This window comes from Phaenicophaeus curvirostris, chromosome 27, assembly GCF_032191515.1.
Source record: "Phaenicophaeus curvirostris isolate KB17595 chromosome 27, BPBGC_Pcur_1.0, whole genome shotgun sequence".
Taxonomy (NCBI): domain Eukaryota; kingdom Metazoa; phylum Chordata; class Aves; order Cuculiformes; family Cuculidae; genus Phaenicophaeus; species Phaenicophaeus curvirostris.
Window position 1 is genome coordinate 2,144,626 of NC_091418.1, and position 20,375 is coordinate 2,165,000.

At 59.5% G+C, this 20,375-nt stretch overlaps 2 protein-coding genes across 7 annotated transcripts in view; both read right to left on the reverse strand.

Moving 5' to 3' along the window:
- BIN3 (bridging integrator 3) overlaps positions 1-11,658 on the reverse strand; it is a 49,526-nt gene extending 37,868 nt beyond the window's left edge. The window contains exon 1 of one of the 4 annotated variants that reach the window (XM_069877638.1): positions 11,600-11,658. In XM_069877638.1, the coding sequence (XP_069733739.1) occupies positions 11,600-11,640 (41 nt within the window). In that variant the 5' untranslated portion in view covers positions 11,641-11,658. Of the gene's footprint in view, positions 1-1,761; positions 1,801-4,918; positions 4,943-6,785; positions 6,822-11,599 lie in introns of those variants that run through there. The other 3 variants (XM_069877639.1, XM_069877640.1, XM_069877641.1) reach the window with 3 other exon arrangements.
- Positions 11,659-12,060: 402 nt separating this feature from the next.
- Positions 12,061-17,095, reverse strand: EGR3 (early growth response 3). 3 transcript variants are annotated; one of them, XR_011339175.1, is made up of 3 exons: positions 16,530-17,095; positions 13,368-15,593; positions 12,061-13,212 (listed from the first exon to the last, which is right to left on the reverse strand). XR_011339175.1 is itself a non-coding variant. In XM_069877517.1 (2 exons), the coding sequence occupies exons 1-2, from the start codon at positions 16,684-16,686 to the stop codon at positions 14,548-14,550; spliced, it is 1,203 nt and encodes a 400-aa protein (XP_069733618.1). In that variant the 5' UTR covers positions 16,687-17,095; the 3' UTR covers positions 12,061-14,547. The 3 variants fall into 3 exon arrangements, 2 of the variants coding, with proteins under 2 accessions (XP_069733618.1, XP_069733619.1); XM_069877517.1 differs by having other exon boundaries at positions 12,061-15,593; XM_069877518.1 differs by lacking the exon at positions 16,530-17,095 and adding an exon at positions 15,826-15,916 and having other exon boundaries at positions 12,061-15,593.
- Positions 17,096-20,375: the final 3,280 nt, after the last annotated feature.

Genomic DNA, 20,375 nt, shown 5'->3' on the forward strand with positions numbered 1-20,375 from the left:
ATTAGCGTTCCGGAGTCCTAACGAACGCTGGAGGCACCCTGCACAGGCTCCACGGCGGTGACGGCTGGCAGAGCGCGCGGTGCTGGGCACGTGCATGTGGAGAGAACCAACCCTGAGGAAACCAGCCCTGAGAAAACCAGCCCCAGCCACCAAACCACAACTCTCCTGACTCTGGGCTTCCTAAACATCACCAAAACCTGCAAATTCACAGCTGTGGGGGCCGTCCCGGAGCCAAGAGGGTGGGATCCAAGCCCCGTCCAGGTGAGAAAGGCAAGAAGGCAGCCGCGGGTTAGGGATTCATCTCGAGCATCGCTCCGGATGCCTCGCTGTACTCCATCGTGTCCATGGAAACTGCATGCATCGTCCCACCCCGCTCCCCCCCGCCTCGCAGGAACTCATAGCAACAGCTCCAAACACAGCGCGGAGGCAAAAAAAAAAAAAAAAAAAGGGAAAAAATTATCCAAACGGATCACAAACAGCTTATGTCGAGGGAGGATCTGCGCCAAATTCTGCTTTGGGTTTTCTCTTCAGTTGGAGATGAGAGGTCACAGGGTGGTGAGAGGCAGGGAGAGGCGCGATGCCGGGATGAGGTCCCGTGGAAATCAAGGCATCCAGTCCAGCAGGCGGGTGCTCCCACCTGCATTTCAGCCCCATCCCTATGGAATTGTAGGCATTAAAGCACAAATGGATGTCAGCCCCTGCGGCAGGGGAGAGGAAAAAAGGTTAAACAGTCATTTTATGCTGGTTTAGGTCAGCAACTTCCCCTGCTCCAGGATTGGAGAGACCGTGCCCATGGATGGCAAGCTACTCAGAGCAGCATCCTGCACAGATCTTTGGAGCAGGGTGCTGCTCGCATCCCTGCATCCCATACAGAGCAATTTGGAGCAGGACGCTGCTCACATCCCTGCATCCCATAAAGAGCTCTGCTCTGATCTCTGCAGCCTGCACAGAGCTTTTTGGAGCAGGGCGCTGCTCCCATCCCTACATCCCATACAGCTTTTTGGAGCAGGGTGCTGCTCCCATCTCTGCATCCTGCACGGAGCCAAGCACGGTGTCAGTGTTAAGCAAATCAAAAATAATGTCAGAATCGGCTCTCCCACCCATTCCAAGATGAGCATGAAAAAAAAATAATGATATTTTACTCACCCATCAAAAGAAAATTACTCACGCCAGGCGCGTGGGCGAGCAGAGTTTTGCAAGGCTGTTTTAGGCCCTGACTATGCTACAAAAATATCCATTTTAAGCATGGTTGTGAAACACGGTTGTGGCTCAACTCTAACACTGATTTCTATCTACCTGTACAAAGAAGGTGGAAAAAATAATAATTAAGAAATAACCACGTGCTAATCGCGCTCCGAGGACCACGCCAGGCGCTGCCATCTCCCACTGAAGTGCAGGATGGGATCATGGAATAGTTTGAGGTGGGACGGGATCTTAAAGATCATCCAGTTCCACCCCGTGCCAGGGGCAGGGACACCTCCCACTGGATCAGGGGCTCCAAGCCCCATCCAATCTGGCCTTGAACCCCTCCAGGGATGGGGCATCCATGAATTCTTTGGATAACCCGGGCCAGGAGCTCCCCAGATGACGATGCTGGAGCGAGCTGAGCTGCCAGCACTGCCCAACTTGTGGAAGGGCAGGCCAGCGTTTCGGTTTCACTCAAATAATCCCTTTTGGATGCGCAAAGCACCTTGCACGGGTGCCACGCGTGTGGCAGGGCCGTGCAGGGAGGTGTTTGGGAGCTGGGTGCACCTCACTCACCGCTTTGGTATCCGGTTGCTTCATCCAATCTAATTTTATCCCGTGCTCATCTCCAAATCCTGGTTTCGTTGAAACCCAGAGCGAAGGGGAAGTGTTGGCATTGACCACAAGGGGACTGGGATTTGAGCTCTGGAAAATATCAATATTGATTCACTGGAAAGAACCCGGCGCCTTTGGATGTGTTTGCACCGCACCTGCCCAGCGTGGCCACAGCGTACGGGAAACAAAGTGAATAACCAACAACCCTGCTCTTACGCTGCAGCCCAGCTATGCCTGCCACCTCCCTGCATGCTCCTCTTCCCTTGCCAGCAGGGATAAGTCCATCCGGCCAACCCTCCTTGTTGAGACAGGCAGCTCCTCTTCACCTCCACCACCACACATTTCGGAAAAGACATTAACTCTGCATTGCATCAATAAAGACCTGGAGAGTTAAATATCACACAGCAACACAGTTCCACTCCCAACTTGAAACGGATGCTAGCTTCTCTGTCCACTTAGAATCAGGGAATGGATTGGGTTGGAAAGGACCTCAAAACCCATCCAGTCCCACCCCTGCCACGGGCAGGGACACCTCCCACTGGATCAGGGGCTCCAAGCCCCATCCAACCTGGCCTTGAACCCCTCCAGGGACGGGGCAGCCACCCCTGCTCTGGGCAACCTGGGCCAGGGCCTCCCCACCCTCACGGCAAAACATTTCTGCCTAAGATCTCACCTCAATCTCTCCTCTTGTAGCTCAAAACCGTTCCCCTCATCCTATCCCTGCCCTTCCCGATCAAGAGCCCCTCCCCAGCTTTCCTGGAGCCCCTTTCAGCACTGAAGCTGCTCTAAGGTCTCTCCGCAGCCTTCTCTTCTTCAGGCTGAACAACCCCAACTCTCTCAGCCTGGCCTCATAGCACAAGTTCTCCAGCCCTCGGATCATCTCCATGGCCTCCTCTGGCCTCGCTCCAACAGCTCCATGTCCTCCCTGTGCTGAGCACTCCAGAACTGGACCCAGGGCTCCAGGTGGGTCTCACCAGAGCGGAGCAGAGGGTCAAACTCCCTCCTTGCCCTGCTGCTCGTGTGGCTCTGGATGCAGTCCGCGATACGGTTGGTTTCTGGGCTGTGAGCACACTTAGGGAGAGCTCCCTGCCAAGACACATATGGTTTCACGGTCGGGCAGCAGCAGCCCCTCGTGCAGACCCATCACACGCTGCACTGCAACCAGAAAACACGTGCATCGTGCTCCCTCGCTATCAACATTTGCTTAACATATCTTTTTCTCCCAGTAAATACCAGCTGTTGCAGCGGTGCCGAGAGGCAGCACTCGGATATTGAGCTGTCGCACTGCTAACTGCCCCTTCCCGTTTTGTAAAATCACCTGCAGGAGCTGGGAAGCCAAAAATGAGGAATTTGGGAGTCGGGTTACAAGCTGTAACAGTGTTTGGGTTCATGCCGTTCCATGAACCTTAAAAAATCCTTTAGACGGTCATAAATCAGACGCTTGCAGCAACTGAGGGTGGTGATGCAGCAAAGACATCACTCTTTCCCTTTACTTTTTTAAAAGGAGCGATGGTGAAGGTAATCGCTGGAGTATTTTCCCCTCTCTCCTCAAAAACATGGCCACAGGATGAAGAGAGGGATGCGAACGCATCCAAGAGACCCCAATCCAGAGGGTGAAGCCTAAAGGAAGCCACCAAGCTCCACTGCGATTTAGAAAACCTCTTATTTGTCTCTGTGAGGCTGTTTCCCAAAACAAGCCTACTCCTGCTCTAAATAAAGCTTAGCCTAGAAAGACAGCACTGCCTAGTTGCCAAGGCGCAGGAGTCAGGAATTTGGAATTTTAATCCAGCCTCTGGATTTGCTCTCTGGAGCAAAGCTTTCCCATGTTGGCGCAGGGGGCACGGCCGCGTTCCCTGTCTGGATGTGGCGCAGAGCCCTGACCCTCCAAGAGTGAGGGAAGGCAAAGGATTAACCACGAACAACTCTAGGAATCTACCATCCCGCGTGCAAAGGGTCTCCTTGCCATTTAACCTCTACAAGTCTTCGCAGAAGATTAAGGTAACGAGTGTACAGAAGCAGAACTGGAGGCAGAGTCAGGTTCTCCTTCCCCAGCGTGATCTGTAGGAGAGCCGAGGATGGAGCTCCATCCTCTCGACCGGCCACGACAGCTGATCTCTGCCAAAAGGGGGTTTAATTAATCATAGAATCATAGCATCACCAGATTGGAAAAGACCCACTGGATCATTGAGTCCAACCATTCCCATCCATCACTAACCCATATCCCTCAGCACCTCGTCCACCCGTCCCTTAAACCCCTCCAGGGAAGGGGACTCAACCCCCTCCCTGGGAAGCCTTTGCCAGTGCCCAGTGACCCTTCCGTGAAAAAATTCTTTCTGATATGTAGTCTGACCCTCCCCTGGCGGAGCTTGAGGCCATTCCCTCTCGTCCTGTCCCCTGTCCCTTGGGAGAAGAGCCCAGCTCCCTCCTCTCCACAACCTCCTCTCAGGGAGTTGCAGAGAGCAATGAGGTCTCCCCTCAGCCTCCTCTTCTCCAGACTAAACACCCCCAGCTCTCTCAGCCGCTCCTCTTGTTCTCCAGCCCCTTCCCCAGCTTCGTTGCTCTGGGTCTAACGGTGCCCATTGTTGGAGAGAGACACGCATGGAAGCTAGAAAAACACGTGCTGGTGGTCAAAGCAACCTCGTGCCCCACCAGGCTGGAACACAGCTCGTTCCCTCCATGGGGACGGCAGAGCTCTGGCACCGGGGCTGACCACACTTCGCTCTGACGTTTGAGGAGCGGGACACGACCCCGGTACAATCGGTTCCTCGCGCCACCGGTGCTGGTGGGAGCGTAACCCCTGGCTGGGGCAGCGGGGCGGACGTCACGCCTCGCCCGGCCCCACTGACCTCCGGCCCCGCTGTCAATAGGGCGATTCAGCCAGGACGGGCGGCTGCGTGAATTATCGCTCGGGAGGGTTGGCAGGACCAGCAAGGCTGAACTGAGAGCCATTGTGTCCCTGCCACGGTGCCGCAGCCCCGGGGGGTCCGAGCCGTGCCACGTCGAGGGCTGACGCTGCCGGAGAAGAAAAGGAGATTGAGATTCCAGCAGAGCATCGAGTCCCCCTCTCCTTCCGGCACTGACCTTTTATTCCTTCCCAGCAAAAGGCGAAAACACTCACTCTCTCCATAAACGCCACGTGCGGTGTCAAGAAGCCACCAGATGCCATAAGCTACGAGGTTCTGCAGGGACAGTGTGGCTGGAGGACACTGGAAAGCACAGAGGGGAAGCGATGCCACTCCGCACTCTAATTATTCCACATCCAGCAAGCGAAGAGAATTGTTATTTCTTAGTTTGGGTTCTGCGGCTCCTCCTGGACCAGGAGAGCAGAGCAGGTCTTGCCCACTGGCTGGAGCTTTCCGAACGCAAAACGCAGCTCCAACTCTCGCTACCCAACGCTGTCTAGAACCACGGCTGCTCCGAGGCGAGCAAAGCTGAACCAAACCAGACCTGGTGGATAAGCTTATATTTTTTTATCATTGAAGGACGCAAAGAGCAGAAATAACCCCACTCCCAGCCCCAACAATCTCCTATTTTCACCAGGTGCCTGCGCTGGCGAACCCAACCTGAGATCACCACGCAAGGGGAAAGCCTTTTGCTCCCTTTTTCACCGTAACTCATCCCACCCTTCACCTTTCCTAACGGTGCCCGATCCAGGCTGAGAAACCCCCTGCCCCGGGCAACATTAACTCCTCACACAAACACGGGACGGGGAAAAGCAGCAAAGGTGCCATGGGATCCGAATCAAACATTCCTGGGAACTCCTTTTTTTTTTTTAACAAGAAAGCTTTGCTTTAACAGCATTGAAGTGGTTTTACAGGTGGGCTTAGAGGGGACCTTTGGGTCGCACGTGGGTGATGGGAGGGCAGGGGGCTCCCCCTGGGGTCCTGGGGTGACAGCCGGGGACACTGCTGCTGGGGCCAAGCTGGGACCAGCAACGAGGCCTGTTCAGTGGCCACCACTGGGGCCAAGCTGGGACTAATACCAAGCCCTGCTTGGTGGCCAGCACTTGGGTCTGCTCAGCGGCCAGCATGGGGGCCCGCCCCAGTCCCAGCTTGGTGGGCAGTACTGGCCAAGCTCAGTGGCCAGCACAGGGGCCAGTACAGAGGCCCTCCCGGTGGCCAGCACTGCGGCCAAGCTGGGCCAGCTCCGGCCTTGCTCAGCGGCCAGCATGGTGGCCCACTTGGTGGCTTGCCCTGGCCCAGCTTGGTGCCCAGCCCTTGTCCCTGCTTGGTGGCTAGCAGCGACCCAGCTCACTGGCCAGCCCTGTCCCAGCTCGGTGGCTAGCACTGGGGCCAAGCTGGGCCAGTCTGGCCTTGCTCAGTGGCCATCATGGGGGCCTGCTTGGTGTCCACCCCAGGCCCAGCTCGGTGGCTAGCAGCGCCCCAGCTCGGTGTCCACCCCAGGCCCAGCTCGGTGGCTAGCAGCGCCCCAGCTCGGTGTCCACCCCAGGCCCAGCTCGGTGGCTAGCAGCGGCCAAGCTCGGTGGCCACCCCAGCCCCAGCTTGGTGGCTAGCACCGGGGCCAAGCTGGGCCAGCTCCGGCCTTGCTCAGTGGCCAGCATGGTGGCCCTGCTTGGTGGCTAGCACCGGGGCCCAGCTCGGTGGCTAGCAGCGCCCCAGCTCGGTGTCCACCCCAGGCCCAGCTCGGTGGCTAGCCCTGGCCCAGCTTGGTGGCCGGCACTGGGGCCAAGCTGGGCCAGTCTGGCCTTGCTCAGTGGCCATCATGGGGGCCTGCCTGGTGGCCAGCACTGGCCTAGCTTGGTGTCCACCCCAGCCCCAGCTCGGTGGCTAGCACTGGGGCCAAGCTGGGCCAGCATGGTGGCCTACTTGGTGGCTAGCCCAGGCCCAGCTCAGTGGCCAGCACTGGGTCCAGCTCGGTAGCTAGCAGTGGGCCCAGCTCGGTGCCCAGCCCAGGCCCCGGCTCGGTGTCCCCCGGCCCCGGCTCGGTGCCCCCGGCCCCGGCGCCCCCGTCCCGGCCGCTCTCACCAGCTCATCGTCGGCCGCTCCCGCCCCGCCCCCCGCCGCAGCGCCCCCTGCCGGCCCGGCGGAGCGTGACGTCACGGGAGAGGGGGCGGAGCCTCGGCCCGCCGCGGGACGCCACGGGCGGGAACTAGGGAGCCACGTGACCCCGTGAGGGGAGGAGCCCTGAGGGGAGACCTTGTTCCTCTCTGCAGCTACCTGAGGGGGGGCTCTGGGGAGGGGGGAGCTGGGATCTTCTCCCAGGGGACAGGGACAAGGGGAATGGCCTCAAGCTCCCCCAGGGGAGGTTCAGGCTGCACATCAGAAAGAAATTTTTCACCGAAAGGGTCATGAGGCTCTGGAACAGGCTGCCCAGGGAGGTGGGGGAGCCGCCTCAGAGACATGTGGCTGATAGGAATGGCTGGACTCGATGATCTGAGAGGTCTTGTCCAACCTGGTGATGGTGTGTGATGTCAGGGAGGCACAGGAGCCCTTACCTGCCACACAACATCATAGGAGGAACGGGAGCCTTAACCCATCGCATCACGGGAGGAAGGGGAGCCACGCGTGACATCACGGGAGGAGAGGGAGCCTTGATCCATCACATGACACCATGGGAGGAGAGGGAGCCGCGTGATGTCACAGGAGAACCAGCCACCACATGACGTCACGGGAGGGATGGGAGCCTCAACCCATCGCATGACGTCACAGGAGACGGAGCCATGTGTGACATCACAGGAGGGATGGGAGCCTCAACCCATCGCATGATGTCACAGGAGGAGACGGAGCCATGTGTGACATCACGGGAGGGATGGGAGCCTCAACCCATCGCATGACGTCACAGGAGGAGACGGAGCCACGTGTGACATCACAGGAGGAATAAGAGGAGCCTTAACCCATCACGTGACATCACAGGAGGAGATGGAGCCACATGTGATGTCATGAGAGGGATGGGAGCCTTAACCCGCCCCATGATGTCACAGGAAAAGCAGGAGCCACGTGTGACCTCACAGGAGGAATGGGAGCCTTAACCCGTCGTGTGATGTCACGGGTGGAGAGGGAGCCGTGTGACATCAGTGGAGAACCAGCCATCACGTGATGTCATGGGAGGAGAGAGAGAGCCTTAACCTGTCATGCGTGATGTCACAGGAGGAGTGAGAGCCCCAAACCGCTGGGTGGCTTCACCCACTCCTGGGGTGGGCGAGGGGTGGTGGAGGTGGCCAGGAACCCCCTGGGGTGGGCGAGTGGAGGGGGAGGGCTGAGAACCCCCCCAAGGCGGGCAAGGACACAAGAGGGGTGGCCAGGACACCCCTGAAGGACACTGTCCCAGCCATGGAGACCCAGGGAAGGGATGTGCAGCACCTTCGGAGAACCAAGCTTTGGGGTAGAAGCACCCAATTTTGGGGTGAAATCACCCAGATTTAGCTCCAAGTGGCTGGGCAGCAAAGCCATTTTGGCCACCCAAAACCCCTCATCCCCAGTAGCCACCATCATCCACCACCAGCCAAGACCACACAATGACAAACACCCCCTTCAGCTCTGGGTGCCCCTGGACCCCTGGGTGCTCTTGGACATCTGGATAACCCTGAACCCCTGAATTCCCCTGGACCGTTGGGTGTCCCTGGACACCTAGATACCCCTTGACCCTTGGGTGTCCCTGGACCCCTGGGAGCCCCTGAACCCTTGGCTGCCCCTGGACACGTGGATGCTCCTGGACCTTCCCATTGTAGCTCGAGGGTGACATCCTCGGCTCGGTGCCGGTGCCACCAGGCTGGTACCAACACGTGCCACCGCACGGGGAGGGGACCCGGGCTGCGTGCCAGGGCTGGGCTTTATCAATTAGCGGGTGGAGGTAAACAGGGCGGTAATTACAGGCAGGGAGGATGATGCTAAACTGGGAAGGTGTCACCGACACCGGTGAGGACAGGAGATTAGCCCAAAAGGGACGAGGTGGGGGCAGCGGGAATGGGGACCAGACCCCTCCTCCAGCACCAGGTTGGGGTCGGGATGGGGAGAGGGAGCTGGGATCGGCAGCTCCGGGATGGAGAGGGGCTGTGGCATGGGGGAAAGGGATGGGTTTGGGGTGCTGGTGGGGTGGTGGAGAAGACGGAGAGGAGAGGGAGGAGGGAGGAGCTCACTGCACCGCCCCTGGCCAGGGCGCAGGCAGGATAGGGAGGAAGAGGAAGGATGGAATGAGGCTGATGGCCATGCTGGGAAGGGTTTGCTCACTGGGCCTTGAGCAGCTTGATCCGGTGGGAGGTGTCCCTGCCCATGGTGGGATGGGCTTTGAGGTCCCTTCCAAACCAAACCATCCTGTGATTCTACAACACGCTGCTGCTCCTGGCCACCATCCCCACCATGGGTAGGATGGTGGCATCTTGGGAGGCAGGGGACATGGTGAGGCAGAGGTGGGATAAGCAGGTCCTGGCATCCTGATGGCCACGGGGAGCATCTTCCATGGAGGCCCTGCCTCGGGGAATGTGCTGAGGGAAGCAGGTCTAGGCCCTTCATCTGAAACCCTCTTCCAAAAGGAGGCTGGACCGGCCACCCTGGCCAGCAATGAGGACAGATCTGTGTGACATCAGCATTAGATAAGGGTCAGGCAATCCAGAAACCATCCACACCTTCTGGAGGAGATGTCTTCTGCCAGGGCAGCAGGAGAGGCTGAACCAGCAGCTGAGAAAATTAGGGAGGGTTCCCACCAACATCTGTCACGTCGAGAGCTGCCAGCTGGCAACCAGGAGCTCCTGGATGCAGGTCCTCGTCGCTCCCAACTGCAAGGACAAGATCTCAGCTCTTGGTGCTCCTCCTCAAGAAGCAAATCCCATCCTGTGGAGAGCTCTTGGATTTCCACAATGGCTCGCAAAGCCCTGAAGACCCTCAGCATAGAGGAGCGAGGTGTTGGTGGCTTCCTCAGGAACCCAGAAGCGCCATCAAGAAGGGAGAGGCAGCAAGTTGTGTTGAGCTGGTACGTGACTGGCAAGCCCTTCCCTCCTCCCCAGAACACAGATAGCCCAGAACAGGGATGGAAAGTGCCGTGTTTCCGTAGCAACCAACATTTTCGTGCAAGGTGCTGCACGCACTCCATGCGTTTTGCCACCCAAGGGTGCTCCTCACCTTCCTGCTCCGCGCAGGGGGTGGTGGGATGCCTGCAGCTGGGTGGCAGAGCAGGTCCTCAGCCCAGTACCAAGGCCACGGTGTCCCGTTGATGCCCGGTGGGTTCCTCTCCTCCTCCTCCTCACCCACAGTGAAGGAGCCCAAAGCATTGGAGCAACCTTGGGTGGCTCCTTGCCGCGGCAGCTCCTTTGCCGGCCCACGCCCACCATCTCCAGCGTCTTCCAGCAGACGCCACCAGTGGAGACGGGCACAACCACCACCACAGCACCCTGAGGAGATGCTGGGGGCTGTCATGGCTCTCCCCATGCCATCATCGGCTGCGTACGTGGCAGCTCCGGCTCCTACCCATCCACCTCGACCTGTCCGAGCTGCACGAGGGGACACTGAAAGGACCAGTGGCTCCAAAACCGACACGCAGCCCCGGATGGCTGCAGGACCTCCGAGGTACTTGGAGAACCGAGGGAAGGGAAGGACCAAAGGAAAGGGAGTCCTGGGTCACCTCGACACCAGACGCTGTCTCTGCCGCCCCTCAAGCCCCACAATGAATCCGACAGCTGCTCCAGCCTCATCTTAACAGGCACTGAAGGCTCAACCACCGGGGAATCCACTTGGAGATACGAGAGCCCACTAACACAACGCCCGGGTGCTCCAGAGCCGATTCCCCAACACCACGAGATGCTGTCCCTGGCTGGGCCAGGCATCGCCAGGCACTTTCTCCATCACCGTCTGCCCCCACGTTCTCTCTGGAATTAAAGCCCCTCCATGCCAGAGCTCTCAGTGAAGCTCCGTAGATGGGCAGAGCTGCCCTGACCTGGTGGGAGCTGCAGCTTCTCCAGGAACCGGCTGCGGATGCAAATTGGAAGATGGGACATTTGACAAGTGTTGGTTCCTCAACACCCCAGGCACGCCAGGAAAGACCATGATGCCACTGCCAACCACCAGCAGTGCTGAGAGGCCCTTGGGAAAGGGGAGGCTCATGGGATGCTCGTGCTCCAGCCCAGCACAGACCAAGACACCCCCAAACCATCAGCATCCTCCAACCTTCACCTCCAGCATCAACCCAGCTCCAGGAGAGCCAGGGCTCCAGCCCCATCCGTGGGGATAGAATTAAACATCGCAAACCACCATCCCAACTCTGGGAGAGCCAGAGCTCCAGCCCCATTCTTGGGGATAGAATTAACCATCTCAGACCATCATCCCAATTCCAGGAGAGCCAGAGCTCCAAGCCCCATCCTTGGGGATAGAATTAACCATCTCAGACCATCATCCCAACTCCAGGAGAGCCAGGGCTCCAGCCCCATCCTTGGGGATAGAATTAACCATCTCAGACCATCATCCCAACTCCAGGAGAGCCAGGGCTCCAGCCCCATCCTTGGGGATAGAATTAACCATCTCAGACCATCATCCCAACTCCAGGAGAGCCAGGGCTTCAGCCCCATCCTTGGGGATAGAATTAACCATCTCAGACCATCATCCCAACTCCAGAAGAGCCAGGGCTTCAGCCCCATCCCTGGGGAAGGAGTTAACCATTATGAGCCACCACCCTTACACCAGCTCCAGACAGCCAAGCGCCTCATCCTACTCCTTCTCCCACCATCCCTCGTGCCTGTACAAGCGCCGGCTCTTCAAGCCGGTGTCTTATTTTTAACCCGAGCTCCCCATTCCAGCAAAAATCCCCTCTCGGCTCTGTCCCCGGGGTGGTTCGGGCGGCGCGGCAGCATTACCGGCTGAAGCGACGCAAGATCCTCTTTCCACCCATCATCATCCTCCTCCGACAGACGCAACCCGGCAAAAGCCGACGGCAAAACGGGGGGGGGGGGGGTCAACGCGGCCAAAAAGAAGACGCGAGGTCAAGGGCGATGCAAGGACGCAGCGGGGAATTGGGGACGCGAGGACGGAGGTGGTCGCCTTCGAGGTCACCCAGTTGGTCTCGCCGCGGCGTCCTGCGAAGAGCAGGGGGAACTGAGAAGAGTTGCCTATTTTTAAGACCCAAACTAGCAAAATACGCAGAAAACACGACACGAGGAGGGTCAAAAATTGTACAAAGAGGTTTCCAAGTCGCTTAAGAAGAGGCGCAGCGCCCACCGACCTCAACGTTTCACCACAACGTGCGGTTCAAGGGGGTTTCTGACCCCAAATGGGTCTTTTTTTTTTTAAGGTAAAAAGAAAGATATTTACTCCGGCGTTTGATTGTCAGCAAACACGATATATTTACTGCATTAGCATTTGCTCACAGTGCAAATGGTACAACAAGACATCGGTTCCATAGTTCGGCTTGGTTTCCCTTAAAAATGCCGTTTGCATTAACGATCAGATTTGCATTAACGACGTGACGAATGAGCAAATGAAATGTGTGTGAAAATTATCACCTTTTCACAATATCAAGCATCCTCATTTTTTGTTTCTTTTGAACCTTAGTATAAGGTACTATAAATCCAAGAAATAAAAACATCCACAAAATATATTACATCTGGTATGGGGTTTTTTTTCCTTTTTTTTTTTTTCTCTAAGTACTCAACTTTATACAAAAGTCTTTCAAAAAATATCATTCCCTTAGGTTTGTGTGGTTTATGTTTTGTATTTTGTATTTTTTTTGTCTTATTCCTTTCAGTTCACATAAATTAAACTGCATTCTTTCTCTTCTCTTTATTTTTTTTTATAGGTTTTTAATGCGTTTTTTTTGCATTTTATTTTTTTTAATCACATGCAGACATCAAACCTGGATAGCACGACCTTTTGGCAACAAAGATTATTTTTTTTAAAGTCATTATTATGATTTTTGCTTCGTTTCGCTTAAATGTCTGAGCACAGTCGGATTAAAACAAAAGAAGAAAAAAATCAGAGCAGTCATGCAATGACATGCACATACCAGAAGGAGAAAGAAAAAATAAAATAAAATAAAATAGAGGACTAATTGATTATTTTTTTTTCTCCTCTGTAGTTGGTTGCTTTAAAGTGACCGAATAAAATAAAATAAAAATATCTCACATTATAAAAAGTATTCAGCAAAATACTGGGTGTTTTTTTTGTTGTTGTTGTTCTGCATTTCTGTAAAGAATTTCCCTTCTGCTGGGGGGGAGGAAAAAATAAAAAAAAAAAAGAGAAAAGAAATAAAGAAACCCAAAGCCCAAAGCTGGTGCCGGACGTCGCTCCCCGAAGTTGAGGAGACCCGCAGAGCCGCCCACCCGCCGGGTCGGGGATCCCAGCCTCGCTTACCTCTGCCTGGGGACCAGGGCTGGGGAGGGGGCACCAGGGATGGAGCCGGAGCCAGCGGGGCAGAGGGGAGCAAGGAGGCTCCATCCATCCATCCCCAGCTGGACCGGGAAGAGCCAGGGACCTGGGGAGCCAGGGAGTGGGATCCAGGAGGGTCTTATCCTGCTCAGCTCTGGAGAACCAGGCTGGTGAGATCCTGGAGGGTCCCAGCCTGCCCAGCCCTGGAGAGCCAGGCTGGTGAGATCCAGCAGGGTCCCAGCCTGCTCAGCTCTGGAGAACCAGGCTGGTGAGATCCAGGAGGGTCCCATCCTGCCCAGCCCTGGAGAGCCAGGCTGGTGAGATCCAGCAGGGTCTTATCCTGCTCAGCTCTGGAGAACCAGGCTGGTGAGATCCAGGAGGGTCCCATCCTGCTCAGCCCTAGAGAGCCAGGCTGGTGAGATCCAGCAGGGTCCCATCCTGCTCAGCTCTGGAGAACCAGGCTGGTGAGATCCAGGAGGGTCCCATCCTGCTCAGTCAAGCCCCTGGAGAACCTGGCTGGTCCCATCCTGCTCAGCCCAGTCCCTAGGGAACCAGGCAGGTGGGACCCAGAAGGCCCCATCCTACCCAACGCAGCCCCCAGGGAATTGGAGAGGTGGGATCAAGGAAGGTCTCATCCTGCTCAGCCCAACCCCTCGGGATACAGGAGGGTGGGATCCAGAAGGGCCTGATCCTGCCCAGGCCAGCTCTGGGAAACCAGCCAGGTGGGATCTGGCTTCCTGGGATCCAGATCGGCCGGGATCCCTGGAACGTGCAACCCGGATAAGGAACAAGCCGGGTGCGAGCAGGCTGGTCCCAGGGGATGCGGGCAGCTGGGATCCGGAGCTGGGAAAGCCGGATCCAGGCAATCCAGGTCTGGACAATCCGGATTGAGGCAGCCAGGATCCGGGCAGGGCGGGTAATCCAGGTGCAGGGATCCGAGCACCGGAGAAGGGATCCAGTCGAGCCAGGTCTGGGTAATCCGGGTGTGGGCAACGGGGCTCCCGGGGAGCCGTCTGGGGGTTAACTGGGAGCAGGCAACTGGCATCCCAGTGAGCTCGGCGTGGGTAATCCGGGTGCGGGCAACTGGGATCCCGGGGAGCCGGGTGCGGGTAATCCGGGTGTGGGCAACTGGGATGCGGGCAATCCGGGTGCGGGCAACTGGGATCCAAGTGAGCCGGGTGCGAGCGACTGGAATCCGGGTGAGCCGGGTGTGGGTAATCCGGACCCGGTCAGCGCGGGCGCTGGATCCAGGCAGTGCGGATGCTGTCGATCCAAGTGCAGGCGGGATCCGGGCGCGGGCAGCTGGGACCCGGTCAATCCGGGCGCGGGCAGGGTTGGACCCGTGCAGCACAGAACCCGGGGGGCGAGGCCACCCTGGGGGCCCCCCCAAAAGGGTGCGGAGGGCAGGAGAGGAGAGGGGGTGTCACCGCGCCGCGGTCCCTCAAGCGCACGTGGTGACGGCCGGGGCGAGGGCGACGGGGGGCGAGGCGGTGGCGGCGACGGCGGCGTTGGGGGGCGCGGCAGGGGGCTGCCCGGCCGAGCCCTTCTCAGCCTTCTTCTCCTTCTGCTTGAGGTGGATCTTGGCGTGCCGCTTGCGCTCGTCGGAGCGGGCGAACTTGCGGCCGCAGAACTCGCAGGCGAAGGGCTTCTCGCCGGTGTGGGTGCGGATGTGGGTGGTGAGGTGGTCGCTGCGGCTGAAGCTCCGCATGCAGATGCGGCACTGGAAGGGCTTGTGGCCCGTGTGGATGCGGAGGTGGCGGGTGAGCTCGTCGGAGCGCGAGAAGCGGCGGTCGCAGCCCTCGGCGGGGCAAGCGTGGGGTCGCTCGTGGAGAGGCGTCTTGCTGGGCCGGTTGGGGTACTTGCGGGGTCGGATGGGCTTGAGGGTGAGCGGCGGCTGCGGCAGCCCCCCGAAACCGGGGTGGATCTGCTTGTCCTTGAAGGCCTTGATGGTCTCCAGCGGGGTGATGGGGGGCGGGTTGACGCGGATGGGGTCCAAGCTCTGGAAGGGTTTGTGCTCCGTGATGGCGCCCATGTCGTTGGGGTGGTGGTAGAGGTTATAGTCTGGGATCATGGGGAAGAGGTTGCTGTCCAAAGCGGGTTTGGCCGCCTGGTAATCCTGGGGCGAGTAGGTGAGGCCGGGGTTGCTCTGGGGGTCGTGGAAGGAGACGGGCTCCGGGTAGAGGTCACTGCAGGAGGAGTAGGGCGGCAGCGCGGGGTACATCTGGTCCACCTCGCCCTGCGGGGGCCCCATGCTGCCCGCCGAGCTCTGCGTGCCGGTGAGCGCCCCCGAGGACGGCGGCACCCCCAGGATGCCCGCGCTCATCAAGCTGATGATGTTGTCCTGGCACCAGTTGGAGGGCGAGTCGAAAGCGAATTTCCCAAGGTAGGTGACAGTCTTGTTCCCCGGGGCGGGTTGAAAAGTCCCCGAGTACGAGGACAATTCCTGACCGGCCTTTTCGTTCGCTAAGCCAATGTCCATAACATTATCTGGAAAGCGGGAGAGAAGCGGGGTAGGGTGAGATGGGAGGGGAAGGGGCCAGCGGGGATGCTCTGGGGGGGGTTCCCCGATCCCACCCGTCTCGCTGCTTTTCCCCCCTCCCCGCTCTGCTCGCTGCGGGGATGCGGGGAGGATGAGGAGGGGGGAAAAACGCAGACGCGCTCGGGACCCCGCGGCCGCGCCCCCCCCCCCCCCCGGCCTGGGAACGGAGGAAGGAGGTACCTGCGGGTACAGGTAAGGCTTCCTCCCCGTCCAGCCCCCGGCACCGCCGCCCGCTGTGGCCACCGGCTCCGTTAGGGACTCGCCACCTTCCCTGCGCCGAGCCCCGGGCGAGGAGAGACACGGGGGGAAGGGGAGAATTGGGGGGGGGGGGGGGCACTTTTAGCCCTCCGAGGCTCCTCGAGGGAGCGGGGACACAGGGCTTCACCTGTGCCCCCCAGCAGCCCAGACCCCCCTCTCCCCTAATCCCCAACCCAGCGCTCCGGGAAACTCAGCGCCGCGTCCCGGGGGCTGCGGGAATGGAAATTGGGGGGGAGGGGGCGATGCCACGCGTGCCCGCGGCTCCCCCGCACGCGGGGGCGGGCAGGGGGTCCCTTCGCACCCCCGAGGGGAGGGGTTGCTGCCCTTCCCCGCCTCGGTTGCCCCTTCGAAAGCCCCCCCTTTGCCCTCCACCACCCCCCACCACCCCCCCCCCCGGTACCTGCGGCGGCTCCGCAAGCGGCGCTGCGATCGCGGCGAGGGGAGAAAAAGAAGCGGTGGGTGGGTGGGTGGGTGCGGGGGGGGTGGGTGGGATGGGATGAGGCTCCCCAGCCCCAGCGCTTCCCTTCTTTCCGAATCACCCTACCCGCAGCATCCTCGCCCCCCCCCATTTCCCTGTCTCCCCATTTTTCCTACCCCCCCCCCCCCCCCCGCTTTTTCCCCTTTACCTGCAGCCATCTGGTTGTAGTGAGGCACCGAGTCGCTGCCGCCGCTGGAGAAAAGGTTCAAGGAGTTGGGGATCTCCTCTGGGTACAGGTTGTCAGGCAATTGGTTCATCAAAGTGTTCATGGTCCCCGGCAGCTTCTCCAGGAGTTTGCCTGTCATAGCACTGGAGGAGGAGGAGGAGGAGGCTGGCGGCTCAACGCGAGGGCTCCGAGCTCAGCTCCCGGGGAAACAACATCCGAGCGGCAGCTCCGAGCCGGGGGAATCATGCAAAATGGGGGAAAAAAAAATAATAAAAAAAATAAAAAATAAAAAAAAAAAAGTTGGGGCGGGGGCGGGATGAGGAGGAGGAGGAGGTGGGAGGCAGGGGGTGCCTCCTCGGTGGGGTTTCCTCGAGGGGTTGTTGAAGCGGGGGTGGGGGGGGGATTGTAGAAAGCTTGGATGGTGGTGGTGATGATGATGATGATGATGATGAAGTGGGGGGGAGGATTTAACCCCTCCTCTCGCTCTCTCGCTCGCTCCCTCCCTCAGTCTCCACGCTCGCAGGTTCCCTCGCAGCCGCCCGACTGCTCCGCCGGGGACTCCGCGGCCCCTTTATGCGGCGAGGGGAGCGCTCCGTGACGTAGCTGCCCATATATGGACAGACAAAGCCGAGCCGGGGCCCGCGCGTCACAATGGAGGCTCCGCACAATGGAGCGCCGAGAGGGGAGCGAGGGGATGGGGAACGGGATAGGGGGGAACGGGAAACGGGGATAGGGGGGAACGGGAAAAGGGGACAGGGAATGGGCTCCGGGTAGGGGCATCGGGATAGGGGCCCTGGGAAACCGGCACCGGGATATGGGGACAGGGAAACGGGCACTAGGAAATGGGCACCGGGATAGGGGCACCGGGAAACGGGGACAGGGATAGGGGCACCGGGATACGGGCACTGGGAAACGGGGACCGGGAAACGGGGACCGGGAAACGGGGACCGGGAAACGGGGACCGGGAATGGGCACTGGGAAACGGGCACCGGGAAACCGGGCACCGGGATACGGGGAACGGGAAACAGGCAGTGGGAAACGGGCACTAGGAAAGGGGCACCGGGAAAGGGGGACAGGGAAATGAGCACCGGGAAACGGGGATAGGGATAGGGGCACCGGGAAACCGGCACCGGGATACGGGGAACGGGAAACGGGCACGAGGAAACGGGCACCGGGAAACAGGGAATGGGAAACGGGCAGGAAATGGAGACAGGGATAGGGGCACCGGGGAACGGGAAATGGGCACTGGGCACCGGGAATGGGGACAGGGAAATGGGCACCAGGAAACGGTCACTGGGAAACTGGCACCGGGATAAGGGCACCGGGATAGGGGGACAGGGAATGGGCACTGGGAAACGGGCACCGGAAAATGGGGACAGGGAATGGGCAGCAGGCACCGGGCACCAGTGAATGGGCACTGGGCACTAGTCACTGGGAAGCTTGCAGCAGCAATGGGGATAGTGAATGGGCACTGGTGCTAGGCACTGGGCATGGGAACCTTGCTCTGGGAACAGGGAATGGGCACTGGGACTGGGCATGGGAACCTTGCTCTGGGCACCGGGAACAGGTAACGGGCACTGAGCACGGAGCACCTGGACCCCTGTACTGGAAACCAGGCACCGGCCACCGGGAACGGGCACAGGGCACCATGGACTATGCACTGGGAAATGGGCATAGGGGGCAGGCATTGGGAACTGGGGACAGGCACCGGACAGCAGGAACAGGGCATAAAGCACTGGGAACAGCCACTGGGCACCAGGCATAGGGCACTAGGAACTGGGCATTGGGCACCGGGCACCAGGAATCGGGCACAGGGCACTGGTTCTTTGCAGCAGGTACCCTGCACCCCATACCAGGCCCCAGGCAGGGGTCTCCCCTGCGCAATTCTCCCCAGAACAGCCTGGGCTGCATCCCCCCGAGGATGCTCGCAGCTAGAATCCACCCTGAAGAGCAAGACTGGAGGGGGGAACACCCCCCCCCCAATCCCTCCTGCATCCAAGAAAAAGCAGAGCTGGGGGGGGGGCGGTATGCAGGGAAAATCACAGCAACCAGGGGCTGGCGGGGAAACTGAGGCACAGCGGGAGCTGCAGGAGCTTCAAATCCCCTCCTCGAGCTGGAGGGGGGAGGCTCGCAGCGAGCTGCCCCCTCCTGTGGAGCTCAGGGCTTTCCAGCAGGTAGCACTTGTTGGTCGCCTGTGATTTTTAACCCCACCTTTCCCCCCCCCCCCCCCACTTTTAAAAAAAAAGTTTGGCACTTCCAAGGCGTCAGTAATTAGGTGGTTTCGTGCTAAGTGTGCCAACTGATGCTATCTTTAAAACCCTCCGAGTTATAGAGCGAAATGTATGGAAAAATGCTGTGTTGCAAGAGCTCCACTTACCCAATTCCTGCAGGGCCGGCTTGGCAATGGGAATGAAATCCCTGCTCCGGGAGCGCTGCAGCTGGAGGGGACAGGGCACTGCGCGGGGGGGGGACACGGGGGGGGGGGGTGGGGGGGAGGGACACGGGAGGGGCTGGGGCTGCAAACCCCAGGGAATTGCATCCTGCAAGGCCACAGGGTGGGAGGTTGGGATGAGGGGATGTAAAGTGGGGGGGGGTGCATGGAGCAGGAGGGGGGGAGTGAGCACCCCCCCCAGGGGTCTGTGTGGGAGAGGGGGGGTGGTTTGCGTGCTCTTACCCACTTCAGCCCCCCCCCTCCCATTGATTGCACTGGCACTGAGTCCATCTGTCTGTCTGTCCATCCGTCCACCCCAGGACCTCGCTATCCTTAGAGCAGCCCCCATCCTTCGCAGAGTGTGTCCCTCCCTATCCTGTGCAGAGCCCCCACCTTGAGCAAAGCCCCTCATCCTTTGCAGAGCCCCCCCATTCACAGCACCCTTATCCCCTCCTCTTTGCAAGACACTTCTTTACTTTGACACCCCCCTCTATTTATACCCCCCTATTGCCCCATCCCTCTATTGCCCCATCCCTCTATTGCCCCCCTCACCCCTTGCTCCCCTTGTTGCCCTCCATCCCTCCTTTGCCCCCTGTCCCCCTACTGCCCCCTCCTGCCTTGCTCTCCTCACCCCCATCCCCCAATTGCCCCCCATTGCCCCCCTTGCTCCCCCAATTGCCCCCATCCTCCCATTACCCCATTCCTCTATTGCCCCCCATTTCCCTATTACCCCCCCATCCCCCTATTACCTCCTCATTCCCCTATTGTCCCATCCCATTACCCCCTATTGCCCCCCATCCCTTTATTGCTCCCATCCCCCTATTGTCCCCCATCCCCTATTGCCCCCCATCCTCCCATTACCCCCCATCCTCCCATTACCCCCCATCCCCCTATTGCCCCCTTGCTCCCTTAATTACCCCATCCCCCTATTACCCCCCATGCTCCCATTACCCCCCATCCCCCTCTTGCCCCTCCATCCCCCCATCCTCCCATTACCCCCATCACCCTATTGCCCCCCTATTGCCCCCTTGCTCCCCAATTACCCCATCCCCCTATTACCCCCTTGCTCCCCCAATTACCCCCATCCTCCCATTACCCCCCATCCCCCAGTTGCCCCCATCCCTCCCTTACCCCCATCACCCCATTGCCCCCCCATTGCCCCCTTGCTCCCTCAATTACCCCATCCCCTTCTTGTCCCCCCACCCCCCTATTGCCTCCCACCCTCCTCTTGCCCCCCCCGCTCCCCCATTCCCCCATTCCCCCCTCCCCGGGATGCTGCGGGGGGGGCAGCCGAGGGGAAGCACCAAACAAGGGCTGGATCCGGTGCCGCCCCCGCTCCCTTCTTTGGCTGCCGGTTCCGGCGCTCCCGGCGCTGGGGGGGGAGGCTCTGCCCCCCC

Coding starts and splice junctions, on each gene's coding strand:
- EGR3 (XM_069877517.1), bottom strand. CDS start 16,686: ATGACAGGCAAACTCCTGGAGAAGCTGCCGGGGACCATGAACACTTTG. Junction 15,594..16,529: donor CTACAACCAGATGGCTGCAG/GTAAAGGGGAAA, acceptor CCCGCTTTCCAG/ATAATGTTATGGACATTGGC.